Raw genomic sequence first — 13,898 nt, 5'->3', positions numbered from 1 at the left:
CTCGGCAGTTTTTAACGAGGTTTAACACAGTGATAGAGCTTGGAATTCTGAAGCCAATGATATTTGTTTCAGCCGCGTACGACCATTAGTTTATGAAATATTCAATGTTTAGAGCGGAGAAGCTTTTGAACACTCATCGAGGATTTACTGTACGAGTTTCAGACGAAACGCCTGTTCCGACTCTTCTGCAAGTCTACTAATCAGTCGGACAAAAACCTACCTTATCGTAAAAAAACTTGAAATAATATTGGCAATGGGTACCAAACCGAATACTGTAAACTCGCTATAACTGCCCGCTGGATAAATATACCCCATTCTCTGATGCCTTCTGAATCCAATAATTAGTCGAATGGCGACCGTTAACCGAGCAGCAAAAGAGATACAACATGCTCTCGATAAACACCCGTTTCTAGAACTGGCCACGCCTACAGCCCCAAATGCGGGTAATTATCGCGAGTTTACTGTACATAACGTTTTTTTTTGTATTGTATAGTTATCCAGGATAGTTTAGTGTAAAGTGTTTTTACTCTGTGTAAGAAGCGTTTCTATATTTCTATGAATTCTGTAGGAAGATGGAATGGATAAGTATTTATTTAACACTTTGTATTTCGTAGCTTCAATTATTTATTAACTTGTCAAGTTATTACTTCGAGCACGATTTACATTGATGAAAACCGAGCGAAACTATATTGGGATTGAAAAATTGTCTAAAACTGTACAGCTAACCTTTATACGATTCTTACTGAATAGGGTATGTACTTTGTGTAAGATACGTACACTGCCGCGATCGCTGTAAAGACCACACAAAAGTGTTTTTATTAAATGTCGTCGTCGAGACAAATATACACGAGTCTTTTCACCGGCAAAAGCATACGTGTGGGTACTATTTCCATGTGACATATTCTGTAAGTGCACTTGTAGTCCTTTTCGATGTTCATCGCTTACTAAATAAATCGAAATTAATCGATCCGTTAGATTTTCGATACGGTGTTCGTATAAAAAGAGAAGACATCAAACATTTGCTCTTAATGTGTCACTACGATGTTTGTAATGTATTATGGGATACAACCACTATCTTCGGTTACATAACCGATCACAACAGGGCGAAACTTCGTTTGATTTGAGCTACCTGTATACCTGTAATTTGAGCTAACCTAATAGTCCGTATGAGCCATTCAAGAAGTTTTGACATGTTATGGCTCATATGTGACTTTACCCAGATAGCACATGACGCCTTAAAGACGCCCATTTTACGGCTATTTTAGGTCTAAGGCGTCTTTAAGTCGTCTTCAAGGCGTCATGTGCTATCTGGGTATACACTCGGCAGTGTTTTATCAGGTTCGACGGAAAGTTCTGTAGCTTTTCCATCCGTATTTCGACGAAGAAACGATGAATATCTAGCCAAGAAGCACGGGCAATTCCCAGAAAAGTGAAATATCGAGACACGCGTTTTATAGGTTAGAATGAAATGCATGTAAAGCAAGCCGTGGATAGACAGAACTTGCCAACGAAGCCTGATATAATCCCGGTGTTTACGGAACGTCAATTAAACCCAAACGAACGTGTCCATCACAGATATAGACGTAATCGATGTTCAGGATAAGAGAGCGATACCACGTTTTTATATTGTTCGTAGCCACCCAGTGTAACTGTTATTTATATACCCGACAGATTGTTACTTCGCAGAGATCCCTCTGGAAGATATCCCTTTTCTACGAAGTTTGCGTAACACTTGTCGTGGCGTCGTTGTAAATCGCGAAACGAAAAGCAGCGTTTCGAAAGAATCGAACCGCTATATCATGTTACATGCACATATCTCACATACACGTGTTGAAACACGGAACAATATTCTATACAGCGGTTTTGTATATTGTGCTACGTCGCCCCATATCTCATCGTTTCGAAAAGATCATTTCGTAACGAGTTGACGTTACGTGTGGTGTGAATGCGCGAACGGATGGATTTGTTTATTTTAATATTGCCGAATCGAAGAGCTGCAAGCCACCGAAATCTATATGTGAGTGATTGAAAATGTGGAATTATTGGTGGATACATGGGAATTCCTTGTTGGAGATTTTGTGTCGCTGAACACGCGGGAACGCTTGTAGCAGCCTCGGATTGTGTAAATGTACAAACACAGGAACATATTGCGGACTGTCATTTACACGAGTTTGATATAATGCATTTTCTGCGATTTCTGACTGTAATTATTTTTGTTATGGGAAAGTAAGATGTTCAGCACGTCGGTTATACGTGTCACTAATAAAGAGTCAGTACAGTGTGTTACTATAGATGAAGTATCTATACCTCGATTTCCAGTTTCATTCTGATCCGTTTCCACCTACTTTATCCTGTTTCAAATCGTTTCAGCTCGTTTTGGTCCGTAGTAAACCTGTCCCGGCGTGCTTCAAATCAATTCCCGCCCTCTCTGATACGTTTAAATCTGTTGTCGTCCCCGTCTAACTCACTCCATGCTACTGCAGCCTCCTTCAGCCCGCTAGGATGATTCTGGTCCGATTGTATATGATTCGGTTCAGTTTAAATTTGATGTTTGTTGCAGGAAATCACTGTTTTTCCATAGTAAGTACTTGTATCCACCTGGCCCAACAGGTTCTTGCGACCTAGTGCTCAGGTACAAATAGAAATTCAATTATACGGTAAATAAGAAATATCAATATAGTATAGTACTCATACTTTGATTCTGCTTGAAGTATGCCCAATTAGTGGCAAGAATAGTATATGTACTGGTGGCGTCCTCCGTAAGTGCCCTAAGATACTTATTTTACTTAAATCCTACTTATCTATATAATTTTACAATATACTTCTAATGATATTTATATAAATTCAAAAAAAGTAGGCTTAGATATTAGTAAGGCTTATGAAATATTGTAACGTATATGCCGCACATAATTCCCTCCCCTGTAACTTGCAAATCTTCCGTACCGTCTTCAAAGCTTCGTAAAGGTTTTATAAGTTTGTCGCCGAAATTTTGATTACCGGTGGCATACGATAGACGTGTGTAATAATTTGCAGTAGTGCTCTGCCGGATTCAATCAGTTGTTACTATATGTGAATTACGGGACAATGAACGGTAGTGAAATGGCTTGCGTCAGTACACGTTTGAAACGTGATCCTTTATCGCTGTAACTCGTACAACTCTCGAGCTCGGTCGAATGTTGCTCGTGCAACTGTCGAATTGGGACTGACGCTTGTGCATGTTCCCGTGAGAAAATTATATAGTAACCCCAGCAACCATGGCAGTTTCTTCAGATACTACTACAGCCCAAATTTAAAAGACGTAGGCAGTAGTTAGTTTCTGTAATAAACCAGAGACCCCGTGTGGTGAGTCGTGGGGTCACAGAACCCCCGGTGGAGGCGCCAGAGTCCCCGCGTGGTGAGAACGTGGGGTCACAGAACCCCGGCAGGAAGCGTCAGAGACACCTGTGGTGAGACCGTGGGGTCATAGAATCCCGCAGGGGGCGTCAGAGACCCGGTGAGTGAGGAAGTGGGGTCGTAGAACCCCCGAAGCATACGCAAGAGTTTTGAAACGTGATCCTTTATCGCTGTTGCTCGTACAACTCTCGAGCTCGGTCGAATGGTGCTCGTGCAACTGTCGAAATCTGACTGACACTTGTGCGTGCTTCCGTGAGCAAATTATATAGTAACCCAGCAACCATGGCAGTTTCTGCAGATACTACTACAGCCCAAGTTTAAAAGGCGTAGGCATAGTAGTTAGTTTCTGTAGTAACCTGTTGAACCAGGCAACTATAATTAGTATAAGATTGTACAATATTTATGCAGTTATATTTAAGACAATTGGATGAAATGATGCTTATATTACCTGACGTATGTTTATTGGAATATACACATATACATATAAATTATGATATAAAAATTTGAAATACAATACGATGCGCTACGGTACAATACGTCTATTCGATTCAATTGCTCTATTGCGACTATAACATCATGCTATCCGCGTTCGGCGCAGTGCGCTAATACGGAGGCCAACGAAATATCACTGTAACACTTAAAAAAATTTTAAAGTTCCTGCATGTAAAAAGTAACATTAATAAAATGCCCATTAACGATGCATTTAGAATAAATCGTCTTGTAGTTAAGTGAAAAAATATATACTTTTCCGTTTCATGTTTCATGACTGTCATATTTATCCCTTAAACCGAAGCATCGGACATTTTTATTCCCGTCAAATCATATAGATACACGCAATATGAATGGAATATATAACACTTCATTTGTGCTAATAATACTCAGAATTCATGCTTTATTGGTAACGTCGGGTATTGACACTAAAATGGTAAGGGGGCTTCTGACGCCCTCGAAGCATGGACAGAAAATTACATTGCATGTTAGATCTATTCTTATATCTCGTCTGCGATATTACGTCATATGGTAGGCGCTCGTTTATTGCAGTCTTCGTGGTTATAGAGGGCCAGAATTCCAGGAATATTGTAATATCTCATTAAATATAAACGGTGCGGTGGGAACAATTTCAGATTCGGAAGGAGCAAATTGGGGGCAATTTTTTGAGATATAAATCGTTAAGATACGTTAACATTCGGCGCCAACTATTCTGCGGTAGCGAGTGGACAAGTGTCGTTTGTACAATATCGTTGCAAATTTATATACCATACAAAATGATAGTTACGTAGTGATAATATAATTAATAACATAGCAAAGGAAGTGTAGAACCATTACACATTAAGGTAGTAGACTGCCATCTATAGATATATCGTTATCAAGGTAACTTGACAATCTGACGTTTCTCGCTGGAAGTTTTATCTGTTTGCATTCATCGGCGCAGGTACAAAGAGACGGCCTTTCGTGTGCAGTTTATTACAAAAATGGTTCAGGGAAGATAGCATCGGCCAAAATGAATAAAAATATGAATTCACCGTCTAAGCTTACGGAGTTCGCTCCGTTAAGTCCCGAGGAGAGTCAGCCTGTTGTAGCTTCGTTATTTTCGAAATTCTTCAGCTTTACTAGGAGTAAGATTTTTTCTAATTTTACGAGAAATTTAAAAGTAACAATTAAGACATAAGTACATGGATTTTTAATTAAGATTTATTTATTTATTAACGTATTTTTCATTAATATCCGAATGAAGATTATATGATGGATGGAAGTTAATTAATTTGTAGGTTCTCAAAATGTCGATGATTCTACAATCTCATCTACTAATGAGGAACAAAGCTCGTCGGATTCTGAATCGTGGAAACAATCAGAAAGTACTGAAAAAACACCGGAGGATGACAGTTCTAATATGATGATCTTTCCACTGGATACTCGTGAAGGAAGAAGCTTACCAAATGTTTTGAAACGTATCAGTAATATAGTCGCTCTGAAAAGTACTGTGAGTTATCTTTTGCGTGTTATGGAATGTGCTGTGAATGATTCAAGATGATAACACTACTAATTAACAGCAGAACCTGCGCTCGTATAAAGACTCCCAATTAAGGAGTTACTGGATGCCTGACAGTGTAAGCAAACAATGCTATGAATGCGGAGAACGGTTTACAACATTTCGCAGAAGACATCATTGTCGTGTCTGTGGTCAAATATTTTGTTCGAAGTGCTGTTCTGATCAGATCCCTGGAAAAGTTATGGGGTGCACTGGTATGCAAATATGAAATAATATATTGTAACTAAGAATAATGTTGGGGCTAGTAATTGGATGAAAATTATAATTCAGATTGATTGAACATAAATTAATTCAGAAGGGTGTCAGTCCTAGTAATGACAGATGCATTGAGTGGTTTTGTATGTTTCCTATTTGTTGTTTGAAAATGTTACATTATTAAACGTTTCACCCCAGGTGATCTTAGGGTCTGTACATATTGTTGCAAAGTTGTTTTATCTTATTTACAATCGTCGGACATGAGAAGCGATCTGTCAGAAGATTTGAAAGCTTTGCAAGAAGATCTTCAAGTTAAATATGGAAATGACCCACCACCTATGGCTCAGATAAATCCGAATGAATCTGTAGAAGATGAAACATCGATTTGTAGGAAACCAAGCGTTGGATACATGGAGGAAAAATATGCTATTGGAAGGTATGGTTTTTTTATTAATCTTATTCTCATTGTGAAATTCTGTATTTCTTTTCAAACTGGGAAGAAACTATAAGTATTTCATAAATTTGCTTTTCAGATCAGCAAATAGTTATTTAACGTCGCAAGAACGTTCGCTTGTATTACAAAACTCAGCTTCATTGAGAATGATTTACGAAGAGCTCTTTAGATCGAGTCAAGCAATTCTTTTACAAACGCACAGAATTAGACTGAAAAGCTATCACAATTGCTTCCTAGCTAGTGAATTAGTAAACTGGATGATAGCACAAAATAAAGCAGCCACTCGGTATTAAATTTAGCGAACAGAAAAACAAAAAGCAATCGTTCGAGTTTAATATTAAAATATTATTTTCTTTAGTGTCCAGGCTACCGCTATAGGACAAGCGTTGCTAGAAGCAGGTTTTATCGAGCCAGTCCTTGCTGACAATGTATTCAGTGATACAGCAACCGTGTTCAAACCAGTAAAATTATCACAGATGCAAAGTATGGATTTGTTAACTGAAACTCAAACAACCTGCGACGCTCAAGAGCCTGCATGGGTGAAAACGATTCCGCAGCATGACTCCACGACAGGTACCAGCATTTAACGTTACTTTTAATCCGCAGACACGAGATATATCAACGGAAATATATATTTCAGACTCTGAAAACGAATCGAAACCTTCGAATGCAATACAACAACCCACTGGACGTTTACCATCCTCTAGTTCTAGTTTTTATTTAGACCTAAACTTGGAATCGTCTACTGTAACGTTAAAAAGGCCGACCTCCGAAGATTTAACTGCAATATCTGTAGATAGTAGCGACGGTGTAATTGATCAGAAAGAAGCCTCAGTAAAATCACATAAATGCAACTCGAAAATCGCCGATGACCTGTTAAACGACACGCTGCAAGTACAAGAATTTAAAGAAAGAAATGGTTGGCACAAACCATCGAACCTTAGGTCTGCCTTAGGAGAACTATACGCATACGAGTGTTTAACGTAAGTGTTACGTACAATATTATCTTGAGATTACAAAGACTTAAGTGTCTTGCGTACGATGGATTGCAGATCGGTTTATAAGCAGCACGAAGATTCGTTGATCAAACAACTTCTCAATAAAGAAGGCTTGTCGCAGACCTGGTCGGAAACGATACTTCCGATTGCGCATCAGGTTGTCGACTTCGTGAGGCCGGATCTGAATCACAATGTCGATGATCTGGATATTCGACAGTACGTACAAATAAAGAAATGTTCAGGCGGTAGTCGAGACGACTGTGAAATTGTGTCCGGTGTTGTTTGTAACAAAAATGTCGCGCATCGTGGAATGAACGCGATGATAGCTCATCCGAAGATTCTGTTGCTTCAATGTGGGCTCATGTACCAACGCGTGGAAGGAAAATTATTAAGTTTAGAGCCCGTGATGTTGCAAGTATGAACAAAAGTTTGTCGATACGCGGATTAGTATTATTAATTTATTTTGTAACAACAAAAATTCTCGTTTATAGGAGAATGAATATTTAGGGCATACAGTGGCTAGAATCACTGCTCTTGGCCCGGATGTTGTGCTCGTACATCGGTCCGTATCGAGATTGGCGCAAGACAGGCTCCGAGAATGCGGTGTGACGCTCGTTTTGAATGTGAAACTCAGTATTTTAGAGAGAGTCGCGCGATGCACGGGCGCGACTATTGTGAACACCATTGATGCTCATATAAGTGCAAGATATATGCTTGGCACATGTAAAAAGTTTTATCTGCGAAATTTTTCGTGCGATAAAAGTGAGTGACCAGAACGGACGTAGGGTAAACCAACCAGTGAATGACCGAATTGTTGAATTTCTGGACGTTTAAGATTAATACTTGAATGTATTTATTTATAACAACAAAACAGTTGCTGAAATTGCATTTAAATTTATTTTTCTTGAAATTTTTATAAAAATAGTTACTTATCCTTATCGTATTTTTTTTTAAATTATTTATAAAGTGTAAACGTGTAAAAGCCCAGTGAATGACTGCTACATTTCTAAAACATTTTTAATAACAATTGTACTTTTACTAATGTTTGCTTAATACGCTAAACTAAAAATATGGGATATTAAAAGTGCAACAACGCTCCATTTATAAACATTTAATAATTTTTAAATTTATAATTTACATTTCTCGCCTAATGATCATTTACTGGTTGGTTTAACCTAATTGTCTTTTTAATTTCGGTTGAATTAGAATTTGTTGATCTGTTTTGTAGATGGTATTAAAACATTGATGTATTTCGAGGGGTGCGCAAATCCACATCTTGGAGCTACAATCTTACTACGAGGCGGTTCTCAAACGGAGTTGAAGAAAGTAAAGAATGTAACCTCAACGATGATTTTCGCGGCCTATTCGTGGCGTTTAGAAAAGTCGTTTCTTATGGATGAATTCGCAAGGCCACCGTCCCCTAAAGATAATTCGTTTTTGGATGAAACATCACATAAGGATTGTAAGGATTTCGAAGAATCTAGTAAAATGTTGCAGTCTAGAACCAACGAAGACAATGATGATAGAAAGAGTACTGACAGCGACGAAATTATGAAAATATCAAAAGTTGAGAAAGATTCTGGAACATCGTCGACCGATCGACACAGCATTGAAATTGAATATCCAGCTAACAGAAGTACACCATTGAAAGATAGAGTTACAGATCAAGTGTACAGTGAGAATATGTTAAACGCAAATTCCGTTAAACAGATATCTTCTATGCTATCCGAAGATATTGATCCTTACGACACTTTAAAATTATTCAAGCCTAAAACAAAGTCCTCTGTAATTAATTCAATAGCCACGGAAGATGGAACGACAAGTAAACTATCACACAATAACGACAGTTTAGATAATACTTCGGGACTTGGTACAGAATGCAGCGAAGATCAAAATAGTACAATGGAATTGTTTGGTGGTAAATGTGGGGAGTCGGTGACCAAAGAAATCGACGAAGACACCGAGAAACCAAAGATGCGGGATAAAGTTGTTCCAGACGAAAAACGCATTTATGGCGAATCAATTAGCGATCGAAGCGATCCTTTGCATCAGTATTTAAACGAAGACGAGGACGACGTCTTCAGTCAAACTAGTCCAAACGGTCAGCATTTAAGTGTTGCTGACCTACCATTATTGAATAAGTTTAAGAAAGCGCTAGAGGGTACGATATTAAGTATTTCGCCTTATTTAAAATTTTCTATACCTTATTTGGAAACCGAGACAGGAAGAAATTGTGTGCTACGAAGTTTCTTTCCAAGGGACATTTATTACTCTGTACAGTTTCTGGACAAAGTGAAAGAGATCAAGGCTGGCAACGCATCCGCGGAACAGTCCGGTATTGATAATCCATTGACGAGATTGAAACTGAAGCCACAACATCCGTTTGTCCAAGCAAGGCTAACCACGGACGTCGATAGTCGGGAGGTGCAATCTTTATTAGCTAATTTTCGAGCGTGTGGTAGTCGATTGTATCCGACGAATAATGTTCTGTCGGACAAACCACCGATTATAATACAGTCCGACGTGAACGACCAAACCCCCGAGTGGCCCGATTGTTTGGATCCAGGTAGTCACCAACGTCTTTCTGTGTTGTTTTGTAGTTTCTCGAATACCGGAAACGATACACCAGCGTTCTGCGTGAATCCTTGGGTAGTCAACATGGATTTGTATGGCCGAAATGATATCGCCCTGGGACGTTTTTTGGAACGTTACTGCTTAACGTCCGAGTACAAGTGTCCAGCTCAGGCGTGTCGAGCACAAATTGCTCAGCACGTTCGACGATTCGCCCACGATGGAGGGTGTATACACATTAGTTTAAATGAAATGAGCACCGAACCGTTCGCCCAGGAGAACGCGAATCAAATCTTAATGTGGAGTAAATGTATGAAGTGTAAAAGCGTTTCGCCAGTGGTACCAATGTCGGACGACACATGGTCCCTGTCTTTCGCCAAGTATCTGGAACTACGTTTTCATGGGAACGCCTACACCAGACGAGGTTCGGACACCTGTCAACATTTGCTCCATTACGATCACTATCAATACTTCACCAAGAAAAACATGCTGGCCGTGTTTAAATATACGAAGATATCCCAATGGGAGATTTCTCTGCCGCCCCCGTTGATAAACGTCATATACGAACCGAAGCAACACGCCGACGTGATCGAGGAGATGAAAAGCTTGACGCTGAAAGGGGACGAAGTTTTCTCGACTATACGGGAGAAGTTGACAACATTGCAGACGGACATGGACAGCTTGAATGCTGCCAAGCAACAGTTGACGAAGGATCAGCAGTACTTCAAAAATAAAATAGAAGAGATTCAATTGAAATTGACGTCCCCGACATTGGAGAATAAGAAGCTCGAAGGGAAAGTGTCCGAGAAACAAGTTCAAGCGTTAATGTTTAGAATCGAGGATGGTATTGTGATTCTTAAACGATTGATATCCGAGGTTGTGTTCACCTGGAACGCGAAAATCCTGGAAATGTCCGTTAAGAAGAAGGACGAACGTCCACGAAGGTTCACCGAACGGTCGTTAACAACTGGAAGCAACAGCATTATCGACACCGACGGATATATTACAGAAGACACCGCTTCGGAATCGCAGATCGAGGATCTAAGTCCTATGTCAGCCGATTACAATGCTATTGATGCTATCGCAGCTGTACAAAATGATTTACCGGGAATGGAAGGAATAGAGAATTCAGACAATGAACTTTTGGAAAGTAATAATCCTGATGATATTGTCATCGTCCAGGGATCACCAAAAATGCATCAGAGATCGCACTCTGATGTGTTGCCTCTGGCTGTGGAGGATATGCCGGATAAAAAGAAGAAGAAGAAAACAATTCTGTCGCAGTTATTGCCCTCCGTACCTGTTACTCAACCAATACCAAATCCTTTGGGATCATTGGAGCATCATTTACTTCCTCTTGGGTATGATAATATTAGAAAACTTTTTACATGGTATATAAAACTTTCACTGTTTGAGCTAATAAGGAGACAAGACTCTCGTGAATTGATGTTAAATGAACTTCATGTTTTAACGTCCCACGTACACAAAGCTTTAACTCTTTATAAGGTCGAGTTAGGTTTATCTGTAATTGACAAACTCAAATTGACAGAAATGAAAAATTGGTGGTGACATGATTGCCACTGCCTTATAGACGGTTAAAGCACATAAACTTTTCAAGAAAATATTATGTTCAGGATAACGAATTGTTTAATTTACTGTAATTTAATGCTCGAAAATATTTCTTACAGTTCAGTTGTGCCCATAGTGGTGTACGAATCGGAGCCTTCGTCTATAATCGCGTACGCGCTTGACTCGCACGACTACAAACACGCGTTGCACGAATTGATGCGTACAACAAAAGGGCCTGATTTAAATCCGAGCCCTTTGAATAAACGGAAGTTCCCCGAGAATAAAGAGAATCTTCCCGACATCATGCAATCAGGTGAATTCAAACGACCGTCCGTTTTGTCGTTCTTCCGTGGAAACAGCCCGAATCCAGCGAGCCCTATAGACTCTGACAAAAGTGTCTCGAACATGGACTCGAACACACAGAGTCCAGCTGTAACATCAGAGACAGAAGAAGACAAAAAAGCAACCAAACAGCAGAATTACATCGAAGTTCAATTCAACGACGCGACAACTAATTTCTACTGTAGAATATACTTTGCCGCGCAATTTGCTGCTCTCAGAGAAAGCGTTTTACCATGTGGAGAGGACAGTTACACGAGAAGTTTGAGTCGAAGCATACAATGGGTTGCAAGAGGTGGAAAGAGCGGAAGCAGTTTCTGTAAAACTCGAGGTACGCAGTCATTGTGTAGAGTATGGTGTCATAGTTTCATATAGCGTACTACAAAAGTAATTATTTTTGGTTACATGACACATATAAGGTTGTTCAGTAGTTTCCAAAGAACATCTTACAGCTGAATCACACACTTTGTGCGTGTTTCGTTGAATTCATTTCAGCTTGTTTTCTTTACAGATGACAGATTTATTATAAAAGAAATGTCCAGGTTAGAAATGCAAATATTTCTTGACTTTGCACCGAATTATTTCGCCTACATGGAAAAATGCCAGCAGACCAGGCAACCAACGCTATTAGGGAAGATAGTGGGTGTTTACAGAGTATCTTTTAAAAATAACACGACAAACGCAGCACTACGCACTAGCGTACTAGTGATGGAGAATTTATTTTATAACAGAACTATAACAGACAAATTCGACTTGAAAGGATCGGTGAGGAATCGGCTTGTAAATCCTGACGACACCAGTCAGGAAGGGGAGCTTGTGTTGCTTGATGAAAATTTATTAAACAGTTAGTAGACCCTCGTTTGTGGTTTTGGGTGTCATTTGTTTTCAGATATATAAATAACGAAATATTTTTAGTGAGCTGTGACTCGCCACTCTACATCCGATCACATTCCAAGGCGGTTTTAAATAGAGCCATTGAACAAGACACAAAGTTCCTGGCTGATAATTCTGTGATGGATTACTCACTGCTAGTTGGTTTGGAGCCAAACTCAGATGAACTCGTGTTAGGTATAATAGGTAAGTCTAAGCAACATTTCTTCCGAGTCCAGAGCTCGTTAACTTAAAAAACGTGATGATTTTATAGATTATATACGAACTTTTACGTGGGACAAGAAATTAGAAACAATGGTGAAAAAATCAGGTATTTTGGGCGGCCAAGGAAAACTGCCAACAATAATATCGCCGGAAGAATATCGAGCTCGTTTCATAGCAGCTATGCACCGATATTTCTTGCCTGTACCAGACAGGTGGTCCGGTTTAGGTAGAGGTGTGGAAACGTGAAAGACTCAATCAGTATGATTTACAATTTTGTTCAAACATCGTATAGGGTGTTTGCGTGATTATTTCTTTGTAAGCATATTGAATGTAAGGCTGCTAATGAATCTGATACAGTGGGGAGTGGTAAAGTTATATTTATCTATAAACAAAAAAAGTATTGGAACTACTTTCGTAGCCATTGCAAATATATCGCGTACTTTAGAATTGTTCAAAATTTTAGTTTTATATCTATTACAAAAAAAATAATAGTGAAACTTTCTTATTAAAATACCAGATAATAATCACGTTAACACCCTATACACTAGATACATTGTATATATATTTTCTATGCAGCTGACATGAATGTAACAAACAGTGTTGCATATAAAGATACATAATGTATATGGATATTTTATGGAATTACTAGTCCATTACAACATTTTGTAATGAAGAAGTCATAACAATGAGTTACCATTATCGTAACGCGAACCCCTGCTGTATACTCTCAGTTCCATAAATTATGTAGTTTAGTAAAATTATCTAGCATATTTAAATCACATCATTTGTATTTGTACTCATTAGCACAATAATTATTATATCACATGTGTATAACAAATTTATAATAAACTTTACAAGCAAATCTCGTTTCGGAAGCTCGAAAAACTAAAAAAAAAAAGGGCATATGAATGAGAGTCAGATAAAATTATATGAAAGTCTATGAAAGCACCATTATTAATGTTTTATTTAGATCATTTTTTCAAAATTATGTACATGAACATTATTTATTATTATTGATACTCAAATAAACAATAATAATAATATAATATAATTATAATGAGTTTTAACATAATAGTATTTTCATAATAGTCGAGACCAGTGTTCCGAAATTTGCATACCGTCAAAAACAAACAAAATATTTTCTAAAAAAAATATCGTATCGCGCGCCAGTACAATTTTCTAATACATTATACACATTTTACAATCAAGTCACAACAACAAAGTATATATATAT

General features: G+C 38.5%; 1 protein-coding gene across 1 annotated transcript; it reads left to right on the top strand.

The window, feature by feature from the left end:
- The first annotated feature begins 4,845 nt into the window (after positions 1–4,845).
- On the top strand, positions 4,846–13,113 carry LOC107187677 (putative 1-phosphatidylinositol 3-phosphate 5-kinase). Its single transcript, XM_015575820.1, has 14 exons — positions 4,846–5,009; positions 5,163–5,374; positions 5,448–5,637; positions 5,837–6,074; positions 6,172–6,378; positions 6,451–6,665; positions 6,733–7,075; positions 7,145–7,505; positions 7,582–7,852; positions 8,319–11,022; positions 11,350–11,900; positions 12,081–12,413; positions 12,485–12,646; positions 12,714–13,113. Exons 1-14 carry the CDS (start codon positions 4,895–4,897, stop codon positions 12,908–12,910), a joined length of 6,099 nt encoding a protein of 2,032 aa, XP_015431306.1. The 5' UTR covers positions 4,846–4,894; the 3' UTR covers positions 12,911–13,113.
- Positions 13,114–13,898: the final 785 nt, after the last annotated feature.

Source organism: Dufourea novaeangliae, unplaced genomic scaffold, assembly GCF_001272555.1.
Source record: "Dufourea novaeangliae isolate 0120121106 unplaced genomic scaffold, ASM127255v1 scaffold101, whole genome shotgun sequence".
Classification (NCBI taxonomy): Eukaryota; Metazoa; Arthropoda; class Insecta; order Hymenoptera; family Halictidae; genus Dufourea; species Dufourea novaeangliae.
Note: the sequence above shows the minus strand (reverse complement) of the source record. Positions and strands in the feature narration are given on the sequence as shown.